Raw genomic sequence first — 14,617 nt, 5'->3', positions numbered from 1 at the left:
TCCCGCTCTTAAAGGGCCAGCGTCCCCATTTCCGCTCTCTTAAAGGGCCAGTGTCCCCCCCCACTCTCTTAAAGGGCCAGCGTCCCCATTTCCACTCTCTTAAAGGGCCAGCGACCCCCTCCTCACCCTCTTAAAGGGCCAGTGTCCACTTTTCCGCTCTCTTAAAGGGCCAGTGACCCCTACTCAATCTCTTAAAGGGCCAGTGTCCCCATTTCCTCTCTCTTAAAGGGCCAGTGTCCATCTCTCCCTTTCTTAAAGGGCCAACGACCCCCTCCCCACTTAAAGGGCCAGCGTCCCCATTTCCACTCTCTTAAAGGGCCAGTGACCCCTACTCAATCCCTTAAAGGGCCAGTGTCCCCCTTACCCCCTCCCTTAAAGGGCCAGTGACCCCATTTCCCCTCTCTTAAAGGGCCAGTGTCCCCCTACTCAGTCTCTTAAAGGGCCAGTATCCCCATTTCCTGTCTCTTAAAGGGCCACTTTCCCCCTCCCCACTCTCTTAAAGGGCCAATGTCCCCTTCCCCCCTCCTTAAAGGGCCAGTGTCCCCATTTCCACTCTCTTAAAGGGCCAGTGACCCCTACTCAATCCCTTAAAGGGCCAGTGCCCCCTTTCCTTCTCTCTTAAAGGGCCAGTGTCCCCCTACTCAGTGCCTTAAAGGGCCAGCGCCCCCCTCCACTCTCTTAAAGGGCCAGTGCCCCCTCCTCACTCTCTTAAAGGGCCAGCGCCCCCCTCCTCAATTAAAGGGCCAGCAACCCATTTCCTCCCCTCTTAAAGGGCCAGCGCCCCCCTCCCCAATTAAAGGGCCAGCACCCCCATTTCCTCCCCTCTTAAAGGGCCAGCGTCCCCCTTCCCCCTCCCTTAAAGGGCCCGCGCCCCCTCCTCCACTCTCCCTTAAAGGGCCCGTACCTCTCTGGGGGCGCATCCCGGCGGGCCGAGATGGAAATGGGGCCCGGCGGGGGCCCGGGGACCGTTATAGAGGGGGGGGGAGGGGGGGAGGGAAGGAGGAGGGGGAGGCCCCGCCCCGGAGGGAAACGCCACCAGCGTCGCCGCGGTGACATCGAGGGGGGGGAAGGAGGGGGGAGGGCGGGGCGCGGGGGGGCCCCCGTGGAACCTGGGAGGGGGGGGGGGGGGGGAGGGGTTCCCCCGGGGGTTATGTCACGGGCGGGGGCCGCCCCCGCGTGACGTCAGCGGAGCCTTTTGGAGAAGTGCCCCCTCCCCCCCCCCAAAAAAAAACCACCTCCCATACCTCCCTAAGGGGGTGTGCTGGCCCTTTAAGGGCTTCCCCCCCCTCTTTCCCCCCCCCCCCAAAACGACCTCGGGGACCCCCCCCCCCGCCCTCCCGCCCACGAACTCTCTGGGGGGGGGTCCCTGGGGGGATTTGGGGGGTTCCTGGGGGTGTTTGGGGGTTCCCTGGGGGTCCCTGGGGGTCATTGGGGGTCCCTGATGGGATTTGGGGGGCTCCTGGGGGTTCTTTGGGGGTATCTGGGGGTCATTGGGGGTCATTGGGGGTCCCTGAGGTCATTGGGGGTCCCTGATGAGATTTGGGGGGTTTCTGGGGAGTCATTGGGGGTCTCTGGGGGTCACTGGGGGTCCCTGGTGGGATTTAGGGGGTCCCTGGGGGTAACTGGGGGGTTTCCTGGGGGTATTTGGGGGGTTCCAGGGGGTATTCCGGGGGTTCCTGGTGGGCTTTGGGGGTCTCTGGGGGTCATTGGGGGTCCCTGGCGTCATTGGGGGTCCCTGATGGGATTTGGGGGATTCCTGGGGGGTCCCTGGTGGGATTTGGGGGTCCCTGGGGGTAATTGAGGGACTCAGGAGGGATTTGGGGGTCACTGGGAGGGGTTGGAGGATTCCTGGGGGTAATTGGAGGTCCCTGGGGGGATTTATGGGGTCTCTGATGGAATTTGGAGGCTTTCTGGGAGTCTTTGGGGTTCTCTGAGGGTCATTGGGGGTCCCTAGGGGTAACTGGGGGTCTCTGGGTGTCCCTGGTGGGATTTGGGGGGTCTCTGGGGTGTCTTTGGGGGTCTCTGGAGGTCATTGGGGGGTCCCTGGTTTGATTTGGGGGTCCCGGTGAGATTTTGGGGTCCCTGGGGGTAATTGAGGGACTCAGGAGGGATTTGGGAGTCACTGAGAGGGGTTGGGGGGGTCCCTGGGGGTAATTGGGGTTCCCTGGGGGGATTTGGGGTCTCTGGGGGTCATTGGGGGTCGCTGATAGGATTTAGGGGGTTCCTGGGGGTAATTGAGGGTTCCTGGGGTATTTGGGGGTCCCTGGTGGGATTTGGAGGTCCCTGGGAGTAATTGGGGGCTTCCTGGTGGGATCTGTGGGATCCTTGGGGGTAATTGGGGGTCTCTGGAGGGATTTTGGGGTCCCTGCGGGTCATTGGGGGGTCCCTGGGGGTCGTTGTGGGTCTCTGGTGGGATTTGGGGGTCCCTGGGGGTAATTGAGGGACTCAGGAGGGATTTGGGGGTCACTGGGAGGGGTTGGGGGATTCCTGGGGGTAATTGGGGGTCCCTGGGGGGATTTATAGGGTCTCTGATGGAATTTGGAGGGTTCCTGGGGGTCTTTGGGGGTCTCTGGGGGTCATTGGGGATCCCTAGGGGTAATTGGGGGTCTCTGGGGGTCCCTGGTGGGATTTGGGGGGTCCCTAGGGGTAATTGGGGGTCCCTGGTGGGATCTGGGGGGTCCCTGGGGGTAATTGAGGGACTCAGGAGGGATTTGGGGGTCACTGGGAGGGGTTGGGGGGGTCCCTGGGGGTAATTGGGGGTCCCCGGGAGGATTTGGGGGTCTCTGGGGGTCATTGGGGGTCCCTGATGGGATTTAGGGGGTCCCTGGGGGTAACTGGGTGGTTCTTGGGGGTAACTGGGGGTTTCTGGGGGGATTTGGGGGGGTCCTGGGGGGTCTTTGGGGGTCTCTGGTTGGATTTGTGGGGTTCCTGGGGGTATTTGGGGGGGTCCCTGGTGGTAATTGGAAGTCCTAGGGGTCATCGGGGGTCCCTAGTGAAATTTTGGGGGGGGTCCTGGGGGTCATTATGGGGTCCCTGGAGGGATTTGGGGGTCCCTGGGGGCAATTAGGGGTCCCTGGGGGTCATTGGGGGTCTCAGGAGGGATTTGGGGGTCACTGAGGAGGGGTTGGGGGGGAGTCCCTGAGGGTCATTGGGGGTCCCTCGTGGGATTTAGGGGGTTTCTGTGGGTATTTTGGGGGTCCCTAGGGGCAGTTGGGGGTCTCTAGGTGCATTTGGGGGTCTCTGGAGGGATTTGGGGCATCCCTAGGGGTATTTTGGGGTCTCTGGGGGTATTACGGAGTCCTTGGGGGATATCTGGGGGGAAGCTGGGCCATTTTGGGGGGTTAAAGGCATTATTTAGGTATTTTGGGGGTCTCTGGAGGTATTTAGGGGGGAACTGGGGGAGTCAAGGTGAGATGCGCTGGGGTCCCCGAAAGGTTTTTTTGTGGGGTCCCTGGTGGTATTTGGAGGATTTTAGAGATCTCTGGGGGCATTGGGGCTCCCTGGGGCATTTATTTGGGGTCCCTGGGGGTATTTGGGGGGGCTCCTGAATTATTTATTTGGGGGGGCCCTGGCGGCACTTAGGGGATGTTGGAGGATCCCTGAGGGTAATTGGGGTCCCTGGAGTATTTGGGGTACCTGGGGCATTTTTTTGGGGGGGTCTTGGGGGCATTTGTGGTCCCTGAGGGAAGCTGGGAGGTCCCTGGGGGTATTTGGATGGATTTTAGGGGTCCCTGGGATTATTTGGGGCCCCTAGGGCATATATTTGGGGTTTCTGGGGCAATTTCGGCCAATTTGGGGTCTCTTTCAATCCCCCTAGGAACTGTGCTTGGTCCCGCCCCCCGGTGCACATGGCTCCGCCCCCTTCCCCCAGGCTCCGCCCCCACCCTGTGCCTGCAACACCCCCTGGGCCATCGTTAATAATCCCTGGGCCAATTTGGGTAATTAATTCGGGGTCCACACCCCATCTCCACCCCCCTCCCAGTTTAGGCCCCGCTCCCAGCACCAGTTCCACATAGCTCTCCCAGTATAGCACTGGGGAACTCAGTGCGCCCTCCCAGTATAACCCAATGAAACCAAGAGCCCTCCTCCTCATCTAACCCAGTGCCAACCAGTGCAACCCACTTCCCTCCTCCCAGTATAACCCAGTTACACCCAGAGAACCTCGGAATGGTTGAGGTTGGAGGCCAACTGGTCTTGATGGGCCCCTGTTGGTCTCTTTCCAGTATGTCCGGGTCTCTCTTGGACTGGGGGGCCCAGAACTGGGCCCAGTACTCCAGGTGGGGGGGTTCCTCTTAAGATTGTTCTGGGGGTTCTTTTTGAGGTTCTTATTGAGGTTCTTGGGGTCCTTTTTGGGGTCCTTCTTGGGGTTCTTCTTGGGGTTCTTCTTGAGGTTCTTCTTGGGGATCTTATCGAGATTCTTCTTGAGGTTCTTCATGAGGTCCTTTTTGGGGTTCTTCTTGGGGTTCTTATCAAGGATCTTTCTGGGGTTCTTATTGAGGTTCTTCTTGGGGTTCTTATCAGGGTTCTTCTTGAGATTCTTCTTGGGGTTTTTCATGAGGTCCGTCTTGAGGACCTTCTTAGGGTTCTTCTTGAGGTCCTTCTTGGGGTTTTCATGACGTTCTTATTGACATTCTTCTGGAGGTTCTTCATGAGGTCCTTCTTGGGGTCCTTCTTGGGGTTTTCATGACATTCTTATTGACGTTCTGAAGGTCCTTCATGAGGTTCTTCTTGGGTTTCTTCTCAAAGTTCTTCTCCATCCACCCCCAGGCAGAGCTATGTGCTCTCCAGCGTCTCATTCACATAGAGGCCACCACGTTGGGGTTGGGGCAGGAGCCTTCCTCCCACCACTTTCCCCCCTTCCCCTTCTCCAGTGACCTCAGTGGTGGGGACGGAGGCTGCCGTCTTCTCACAGCGGTCGGGGGCTCTACGTTTGACACCGCGCCACATCCTGAAATGCTCTCGTAAATCCTCCTCCTCTTGGTGGCAGGGCTCTTCTAAGATGGCCACCTCCTGCGCGGCTCTTGAGATGTCACACGGCAAAAAAAAGAAAAAAAAAAAAAAAAAAAAAGCCATGAAAGGGGAAGGAGGAGGATGGGGGCTTGTTATGAAAGCATCCCGAACACCCGCGATGCGCAGAGGCCCTGCTTCCCAAAATGCGGCCAAAGAGCACTTGCTGATGGGAAGTAGAGAAAGATTGTTTGCTCTCTCATTGCTTCTGCGTGGCCTTTGCTTTTATTTTAACCTTTTATTTATTTTTAACCTCTTTTTTATTCCCTTTATATTAAATTATCCTTATCTCAATGCATGAGCCATATTCCCCCTATCATATTTTCTCCCCCCCGCCCCTTCCTCCTTTGAGCAAGCAGCGTGATGGGCCTAAACTCTTATTTATTTATTTATTATTATTATTATTTTATTTTTTCCCCTTTAATTATATTATCCTTATCTCAATGCGTGAGTCTTTTTTTTCCCCATCACATTTTCTCCCCCATTTCCTTTGAGCGAGCGGCGTGGCGGACCTCAGCTGCCCACCGGGGTGAAACCACCACATCTCCACAGCTGAATCTCCTATCCGAATCTTCTATCCGAACCTCCATCTGCATCATGGCCTCCACGCTCTCAAGAATATTTTCTCCAAAATCCACTGGTCTACGGTGTTGGTCATAAGAAGGAACATGCCAAGGACAGAAGAACAACCATTTTATTTGAAATCCACAATGCATCTTCTGCACGAGCTGCTCCAGACCTGGCTTCACACTTAAAGGGGAGCTTGGCCTTCCCTAATATCAGAGGGAGGTAGGACATCTCAAAAATTCTTTTTTTTTGCAAAGAAAAGCTGAGAAATTTGGGGTTGTGCAGCCTGGAGAAGAGAAGGTTCCAGTGAGGCCAACAGGAAAAGGGGTTTTAAACTAAAAGAGGAGAGAATTAGATTGGATATTCAGAAGAAATTCTTCACGCTGAGGGTGGTGAGGAGCTGGAACAGGTTGCCCAGAGGGGTGGTGGTTGCCCCATCCCTGCGGGTGTTCAAGGCCAGGTTGGTCGGGCCCTGGGCAACTTGGTTTGATGGGAGACGTCCTTGTCCATGGCAGGGGGGGCTTAGAACGGGGTAGACTTTGAGGTCCCTTCCAACCCAAACCATTCTGTGGGCTCAGGTCAGTCAACTGTGCTCATTAGAATCCTCTAGAATAACTGTGCTCATTAGAATCCTCTAGAATTCATTAGAGGTCTCTAGCACTCGTTAGAGGCCTCTGGTGCTCGTTAGAGGCCTCTAGAGTTTGTTAGAGGCCTCTAGCAGTTATTAGAGGCCTCTGGTGCTCGTTAGAGACATCTAGTGCTTGTTAAAGGCCTCAAGAGCTCATTAGAGGCCTCTGGAGTTCATTAGAGGCCTCTGGTGCTTGTTAGAGTCATCTAGAGTTGGTTAGAGGCCTCTGGTGCTCGTTAGAGGCCTCTGGAGTTCGTTAGAGCACTCATTAGAGGCCTCCGTTGCTTGTTAGAGGTCTCCAGCACTTATTAGGGGCCCCTGGCGCTCGTTAGTGGCCTCTAGCACTCATTAGAAGCTTCTGGTGCTCATTAGAGGCCTCCAGAGCTCATTAGAGGCCTTGAGAGCCTCCTGGGACCCACCCCACCCCATTCTGCCTTCCCTTCCCTTTGTCCTCGCCCACTGCTCTCCTTCTGCCACCCAGCCTCAGCTGCTGCCCCCCTCCCAGTACAACCCAGTTGCACCCAGTCCCGCACTGCACTACCCAGTGCCCTCCCCCCCCGAGGAGGAACCAAAACCAGTGGGTTGCACGGTGCAGGGCGGGGGGGAAAGGGAAGTGAGAGCAGCACCTGGTGGGACAGGGCACGAAAGCAGTGGGGGGCAAGGGGACATGGAGGGGACGTGGGTGGACATGTGGGGGGACACGGGGACATTGGGGACATGGGGGGCATTGGGGATATGAGGGGACATGGGTAGATAGGGATATGGGGATGTGGGGGGACATTGGGGACATGGGGGGGATTTGGGTAGGTAGGGATAAGGGGGGGACTTGAGGGGCATGGGAGGATATTTGGGACGTGGAGGGGATGTGGGCAGACGTGGGGGACATGTGGGGGGATATGGGGACATCGGGGACATTGGGGGGGATGTGGGTAGGTAGGAATATGGGGACATGGGGGGATATTGGGGACATGGATGGGATTTGGGCAGACATGGGGGGCACGTGGGGGGATATAGGGATATGAGGACATGGGGGGGGTGTGGGGGGACATAGGGTTATGGGGACATGGGGGGGACATGGGGATATGGGTGGATGTGGGGAGGTCGGGGGACATAGGGATATGGGGACGTGGGGGGGACATTGGGGACATGGGTAGGCAGGGATATGGGGACATGGGGGGATATTTGGGACATGGGGGGGAAGTTGGGGGATGTGTGTGGGGGACATTGGGGACATGGGGGGACGTGGGTAGATAGGAATATGGGGACATGGGGGGGGGGACTTGGGGACACTGGGGGCATGGGGACCCGGTGCATCAGGCTGTTGACGCAGATGCTGGGGACAGGTGCCACCACTGCCCCCCCCCCCCCCCATGGTGTGTGACAGGAGCCCCCCACCGCCCACGTCAGCGTTGACATGAAGTGATACCAAAACTTCCTTTTTCCACCCCAAAAAGGAGAAAGCAGCCGAGGATGACCGAACCAGCAGACGGGATGGCACGGTGAGGGGGTAACGGGGCCCACGCAGTCCTGTCCTGTCCCTGTCCCCAAATCCTCACCTCCCTGTCCCCTTCCAGTTGTACACTGGGTTATACTGGGAGGTGGGGGTGCACTTGGTTATACTGGGTGGCACTGGGTTATACTGGGAGGAGGGCAGTGGGGCGGCACTGGGTTATACTGCACAGCACTGGATTATTTGGAAGTGGGGCACTGGGATATACTAGGAAGCAGTGGGGTGTACTGGGAGGGGGTACTGGGTGATAGTGGGAGAAGGAAGGGGTGGCAATGGATTATATTGAACAGCACTGGGTTATACTGGGAGGAGGGCAGTGGGGTGGCACTGGGTTATACTGCACAGCACTGGGTTATTTGGGGAGAGGAGCACTGGGTTATCCTGGGTGGGCAGTGGGGTATACTGGGAGAGGGTGCTGGGTTATGCTGGGAGAAGGGTAGTGAGAGGGCAGTGGGTTCTACTGTGAGGGGTCACTGGCTTATACTGGGTTGCACTGGGTTCTTCTGCGTGGCACTGGGTCCTACTGGGAGGGGTCACTGGTTACACTGGGCAGCACTGTTTTATACTGGGTGGCACTGGATCCTACTGGGAGGGATCACTGTGTTTTCCTGGATGGCACTGGGTCATGCTGGGAAGGGTCTCTGGATTATAGTGGGTGGCATAGGGTCCTCCTGGGAGGGTTATACTGGGCAGCACTGTTTTATACTGGGCATCACTGGGTCCTACTGGGACGGATCACTGGGTTCTCCTGGGTGGCACTGGGTCCTACAGGGAGGGGACAATGGGTTATATTGGGCAGCTACTGGAAGGGATCACTGGATTATAGTGGGCAGCACTGGGTTTTCATGGGTGGCAGTGGGTTCTACTGGGAGGGGTCACTGGGTTATCCTGGGCAGCGCTGGTTTATACTGGGTGGCACTGGGTCCTACTGGGAGGGATCACTGGGTCATCCTGGATGGCATTGGGTCATCCTAGGAAGGGTTACTGGGTTATACTGGGCAGCACTGTTTTATACTGGGTATCACTGGGTTCTACCAGGAGGGATCACTGGGTCATCCTGGGAAGGGTCACTGGATTATAGTGGGTGGCATTGGGTCTTACTGGGAGGGGTCACTGGGTTATCCTGGGAAGGGTCACTGGATTATAATGGGTGGCACTGGGTCTTACTGGGAGGGACCACTGGGTTATCCTGGGCAGCACTGGTTTATACTGGGTGGCACTGGGTCCTACTGGGAGGGATCACTGGGTCATCCTGGATGGCATTGGGTCATCCTAGGAAGGGTTACTGGGTTATACTGGGCAGCACTGTTTTATACTGGGTATCACTGGGTTCTACCAGGAGGGGTCACTGGGTCATCCTGGGAAGGGTCACTGGATTATAGTGGGTGGCATTGGGTCTTACTGGGAGGGGTCACTGGGTTATCCTGGGATGGGTCACTGGATTATAGTGGGTGGCACTGGGTCCTACTGGGAGGGGTCACTGGGTTATCCTGGGAAGGGTCACTGGATTATAGTGGGTGGCATTGGGTCTTACTGGGAGGGGTCACTGGGTTATCCTGGGATGGGTCACTGGATTCTAGTGGGTGGCACTGGGTCTTACTGGGAGGGGTCACTGGGTTATCCTGGGATTTGTCACTGGATTATAGTGGGTGGCATTGGGTCCTACTGGGAGGGACCACTGGGTTATCCTGGGAAGGGTCACTGGTTTATACTGGGTGGCACTGGGTCGTACTGGGAGGGGTCACTGGGTTATCCTGGGAAGGGTCACTGGTTTATACTGGGTGGCATTGGGTCCTACTGGAAGGGGTCACTGGGTTATACTGGGCATCACCGGTTCCTACTGGCCCTGCCCCCAACCTCCTATCTCCCCCCAGGCCCCGCCCCTCCCGCTCCTCCTCCTCCTTCCTCCCGCTCCTCCTCCTCCTCCCCGCCCGCCACCCCCTGGCCCTGCTGGTGGCGGTGGCGGTGACGGCGACGCTGCCTCCGCCCGCGCTCCCCTACGGCTTCCGCAACTGCATCGAGGCCGCCTGGGACCCGGGATTCTTCCGCTGCATCCAACGCTACCTGGAGTCCCCGGGGCCGGCCGTATCCGACCTCCCGCCCCGCACCTACGCCCTCAACCTCTCGCACAACGCCCTGCGCCTCCTGCCGCCGGCCTCCTTCGCCCGCCTGCCTCGCCTCCGCACCCTCGACCTGGCCTACAACCGCCTGCAGACCCTCACCCCCGGCGCCTTCGACGGCCTCGGGGAGCTCTCGGCCCTCGACTTGTCCTACAACCGCTTGGCCGCCTTGGGCGACGGCGTCTTCGCCGGCTTGGGCAACCTGTCGTCGTTGTGGCTGCGGAGGAACCCGCTGGGCTTGGTGTCCCCAGGGGCCTTGGCGCCCTTGGTCAACCTCCGCTGCTTGTCGCTGCGGGGAGGGAGGTTGGAGGGGCTGGGGGCGGTGGCGGAGGCGGTGAAGGGGCTGGGGAGGCTGCGGACCTTGGACCTGTGCTGCAACAACTTGACGGCGCTGGGGCCGGGCCCGCCGCTGCCGGCCTCGTTGGTCAACCTGCATCTGTGCAACAACTCGCTGGGGGGGCTGCTGGGGGCCAGCCCCACCACCCTGCGGCACGTGCGGACCCTCGACCTCTCCTACAACGGCATCGCGCGGGCGGAGGCCTTCGCCCCGCTCCGCCTGCGCAACCTCAGCCTCCTCCACCTCTCCGGCAACCCCTTGGACGTCTTCCGCCTGCTGGAGGTCTCCGACGTCCGCCCCCACAGCCTGGATTTCTCCGGGTTGACGCTGGGGGAAGGCGGGGTGGAGAAGGTGTGCCAGAAGCTGAAGGGCCCCCGGGCCTTGCGGAGGCTGAAGCTGCAGCACAACGGCTTCCAGAAGCTGCCGAACGGCACGCTGGCCTCCTGCCCCTTGCTGAAGGAGCTGGACCTGTCCTACAACCGGCTGCGGTGGGTGGGCTGCGTGGGCCTTTTGCTGCGGGGGGAGCAGCAGAGGGAGCTGGAGGCCTTGAAGGTGGAGCACAACCTCCTGCAGCGGCTGCCTTCCTGCTGGACGGCGGCGGAGCTGCCGCGCTTGGCCAACATCTCCTTCCGCTACAACCGCATCCTGACCATCGGGCCCGGGGCCTTCGCCTACGCCCCGGCCCTGCGGGTCTTGAAACTCAACATCAACAGCTTGGCCCGGCTGGACCGGGATGCCCTGAGGGGGCTTGGCAACCTGACGGAGCTGCGGCTGGACAACAACCTCCTGACCGACCTCTACCAGGGCTCCTTCGTCGACCTCGGCAGCCTGCGCACCCTCAACCTGCGCAACAACCGCGTCTCCGTCCTCTTCCCCGGCATCTTCAAGGGCTTGGCCAGCCTCCAGACCTTGGACCTGGGGGGCAACAACCTGCGCCACTTGGCCTCCCGCTCGCTGCTGGGGGTGCCCGTCCTGAGCAAGCTGTACCTGGACCGCAACCGGCTGCTGGAGGTGCGCAGCGAGGTCTTCGCCCCGGTGCAGGCCACCTTGGGCGTGCTGGACCTGCAGGCCAACAACCTGCAGTACATCACGCAGCGGCAGCGGCAGCAGCCGCCCTTCCGCAACCTCAGCCGCCTCTACGACCTGAAGATGCAGGCGCAGCAGCCCTACGGGCTGAAGGTGCTGCCCCACCGCTTCTTCCAGGGGCTGGTGGGGCTGCGGTCGCTCTCGCTGTCGCAGAACAAGCTGCTGGCCATCCCCGCCGACGTCTTCCAGGACCTGGGCCAGCTGACGTTCCTGACGCTGGCCGACAGCAGCAACGGGATGCAGGATCTGCCCGACGGCGTCTTCAGGAACCTGGGCAACCTGCTCACCCTGGACCTGGAGAACGTGGGGCTGCACTCGCTCACCCTGGAGGTCTTCGGCAACCTCAGCCGGCTGCGGGTGCTCAAGCTGGCCAAGAACGAGCTGAAGACCTTCAACTACAGCGTGGCCAGCCGGCTGCCCTCCCTGCGCTACCTGGACCTGCGCAAGTGCCCGCTGAGCTGCACGTGTGACAACACGTGGCTGCAGAGCTGGCTGAACAACAGCCGCGTGCAGGTGGTCTACCCCTACAACTACACCTGCGGCTTGCGCCACCACACCTACGTCCACAGCTTCGACACCCGCGTCTGCTTCCTGGACCTGGGCTTCTACCTCTTCACCGGGACGGTGCCGGTGGTGCTGCTGCTGCTGGTGGTGCCCGTGGTCTACCACCGCGCCTACTGGCGGCTGAAGTACCACTGGTACCTGCTGCGCTGCTGGGTCAACCAGCAGTGGCGGCGGGAGGAGGAGCGCTACGTCTACGACAGCTTCGTGTCCTACAACTCGGCCGACGAAAGCTGGGTGCTCCAGGAGCTGGTGCCCCAGCTGGAACGCGACTCCTTCCGGCTCTGCCTCCACCACCGCGACTTCCAGCCGGGCCGCAGCATCATCGACAACATCGTGGACGCCGTCTACAACAGCCGGAAGACGGTGTGCGTGGTGAGCCGCAGCTACCTGCGCAGCGAGTGGTGCTCCATGGAGGTGCAGCTGGCCAGCTACCGGCTGCTGGACGAGCGCCGCGACGTCCTGGTGCTGGTGCTGCTGGAGGACGTGGGCGACGCCGAGCTGTCCGCCTACCACCGCATGCGGCGGGTGCTGCTGAGGCGCACCTACCTGCGCTGGCCCTCCGAGCCCCCCGCCCAGCCCCTCTTCTGGGCGCGGCTGAAGAAGGCGTTGAGGTGGGGAGAAGGGGGCGAGGGGGAGGAGGAGGAAGGCTTGGGGGCGGGGAGGCGTGGGGAGAAAGAGGAGCAGGCGTAGGTGCGGGGGACAACTGGATATAGGGTGGGGGAGAACCAGGTGGAGGACGCCAATTGGTGGTGATGGGGGGGGTCAAGAGTTGGTCATAGGGTGGAGAACCATCCATGGGGTGGAGGAAAACCATCCATGGGGTGGAGGAGAACCATCCATGGGGTGGAGGAGAACCATCCATGGGGTAGAGGTCAACAACCAACCATAGGGTGGAAAACCAACCATAGGGTGGAGAACCAACCATAGGGTGGAGAATCATCCATAGGGTGGAGAACCATCCATAGGGTCAAGAAGAACCATCCATAGGGTGGAGGCCAACAACCGGCTATAGGGTGGAGAACCATCCATAGGGTCGAGAAGAACCATCCATAGGGTGGAGGACAACACCTGGCCACAGGGTGGAGGAGAACTGGCTATAGGGTGGAGGACAGCTGCCTGTAGGGAGGCCCACAGTAGGGCTGTTCTCACCCCAAACCAACTGTTCCTCTCCAACCAGACCCCAAAAAGGTTTATCTGATCCCAGCCTGCTGGTTCCCCTCCCATCAGGCCCATCAAGATTTTTATCACACCAAAATTCTGTGCTCCCCTTCCAAAGGACCCACGCGTGGCTTTTCTCAGCCCCAAATACCAGATTCCCCTCTGAAATGACCTTTTCTCGTTCCAAAGCACCTGTTGCTGTGCTAGAGGACCAAAAAATATCTTTTCTTACCCCAGATGGCCAGGCTCTCCTCAAAAAGAACTGAAAACTGGCTTTTCTCATCCCCAAAAGCCTGTTCCCCTTCTGAAGGATCTAAAAATGGCTTTCCTCATCCTAAACCACCAGGTTCCTCTTAAAAGACACAACTGTTGCTCTTCTCACCCTAAACTGCCATGTTCTTCTCCAAATGGACTCTGACACAACTTTTCTCACCCCAAAATGCCACGTGCCCCTCTAAAATGTTCTGAAAGGGGCTTTTCTCACCCCAGACCACCAACTTGTGTACCTAACAGACCCCAAAAAGGCTTTTCTCACCCCAGACTGACTTCCCCTCCAAAAGGACCCCAAACCAGTTTTTCTCACCACAAACTGCCACGTTTCCCTCTGAAAAGACCTCAGAATGGCTCTTCTCACCCCAAAGAGCCTGTTCTCATCCCAAAGGATCCCCAAAGTGCTATTTTTTTCCCCGTAAAGCAGAGCTTGAGAGGCAGTTCCCCCAAGCTGCCCTGGGGCATTGAAGCCTCTATTGTAAGGGGGGGGGGGTCCCAATAAATCAAGGATCCCCCTGTTCTGCTTGTCCTTTGCTACGTCCACAAGTATGTGTGTGAATTTTGGGGAGGACATTTGGGGGGGTAAGGCACATTCAGGAAGCACGTGGGGGGTCTCCAATGTCCCCAAGGGCTCCTCGCCCCCGTGGCAGAGCCTGGCTGCAAAATGGGGGGAAAATGAAGGATTTTTTAGCAAAGGGTGGGATGAAATTGGAGCATCCAGGAACCTGTAGGCTCTCCCAGACCCTCTTAATATTTCCAGCCCCCCCCAGAATGACCCATTTGCCCTCTGGGAACCTCCCCCATTATCCTCAGCCTCCCCAAGAATCTTCTGGAATACCCTTCAGTACCCCTATTTGCCCCCCAGACCCCCATATTCTTCTCAGACTCCCTCAATAACCCCAGAGCTCCCCCAGGAGCCTCCCAGGGCTTCCCCAGAGCCCTCCATTTCCCCCAATCCCCCATTTCCCCCCCTCAGACTTCCCCCTGCAATATCCCCAGACCCCCTTACCCCACCCCAGGCATCCCCCAAGACCCCATCAGGACCTCATTTCCCACCCCAGTATCCCTGGGACCCTTCATTTCCCCCCAAATCTCCCCCCACCGTCCTCCAAAGCCCCCATTTTTTCCCCCAGAACCCCCACTTTTCCACACCAGAATGCCCATTTCCCCTCTCAGACCCCTCCCAATATCCCCAGACCCCCCTGGGACCACCCCAAGATCCATCGCCCAGTTTCCTCTCATTACCCCAGAACCCACCCAGGGAACCCCAAAGCTCCCCATTACTTTTCTAGGACCACCATTTCCCCCCCAAGTATCCCCAGAGCCCCCAGTTCCCACTCAGAACCCCAATTTCTCCACTCAGACCCCAC

At 59.0% G+C, this 14,617-nt stretch overlaps 1 protein-coding gene across 3 annotated transcripts; it reads left to right on the top strand.

Annotated features, from left to right (window-relative positions):
- Positions 1-5,012: 5,012 nt before the first annotated feature.
- On the top strand, positions 5,013-13,785 carry LOC137849158 (toll-like receptor 13). 3 transcript variants are annotated; one of them, XM_068668652.1, is made up of 3 exons: positions 5,013-5,796; positions 7,657-7,701; positions 9,587-13,785. In XM_068668652.1, exons 2-3 carry the CDS (start codon positions 7,673-7,675, stop codon positions 12,507-12,509), a joined length of 2,952 nt encoding a protein of 983 aa, XP_068524753.1. In that variant the 5' UTR covers positions 5,013-5,796; positions 7,657-7,672; the 3' UTR covers positions 12,510-13,785. The 3 variants fall into 3 exon arrangements, 2 of the variants coding, with proteins under 2 accessions (XP_068524753.1, XP_068524755.1); XM_068668654.1 differs by lacking the exon at positions 5,013-5,796 and adding an exon at positions 6,834-6,852; XR_011091750.1 differs by lacking the exon at positions 5,013-5,796 and having other exon boundaries at positions 7,463-7,701; positions 9,587-12,709; positions 12,814-13,785.
- The last annotated feature ends 832 nt before the right edge of the window (positions 13,786-14,617 follow it).

Source organism: Anas acuta, unplaced genomic scaffold (assembly GCF_963932015.1).
Source record: "Anas acuta unplaced genomic scaffold, bAnaAcu1.1 SCAFFOLD_295, whole genome shotgun sequence".
NCBI classification, from domain to species: domain Eukaryota; kingdom Metazoa; phylum Chordata; class Aves; order Anseriformes; family Anatidae; genus Anas; species Anas acuta.
The sequence above is the reverse complement of the archived record's forward strand: the minus strand, read 5'-3'. Positions and strand labels throughout refer to the sequence as shown.

Excerpts from the sequence above, each read along its gene's own strand:
- LOC137849158 (XM_068668652.1), top strand. The coding sequence starts at position 7,673 with ATGACCGAACCAGCAGACGGGATGGCACG. Across the intron at positions 7,702-9,586 it reads CCAGCAGACGGGATGGCACG|GCCCCGCCCCTCCCGCTCCT; the intron begins GTGAGGGGGTAA and ends ATCTCCCCCCAG.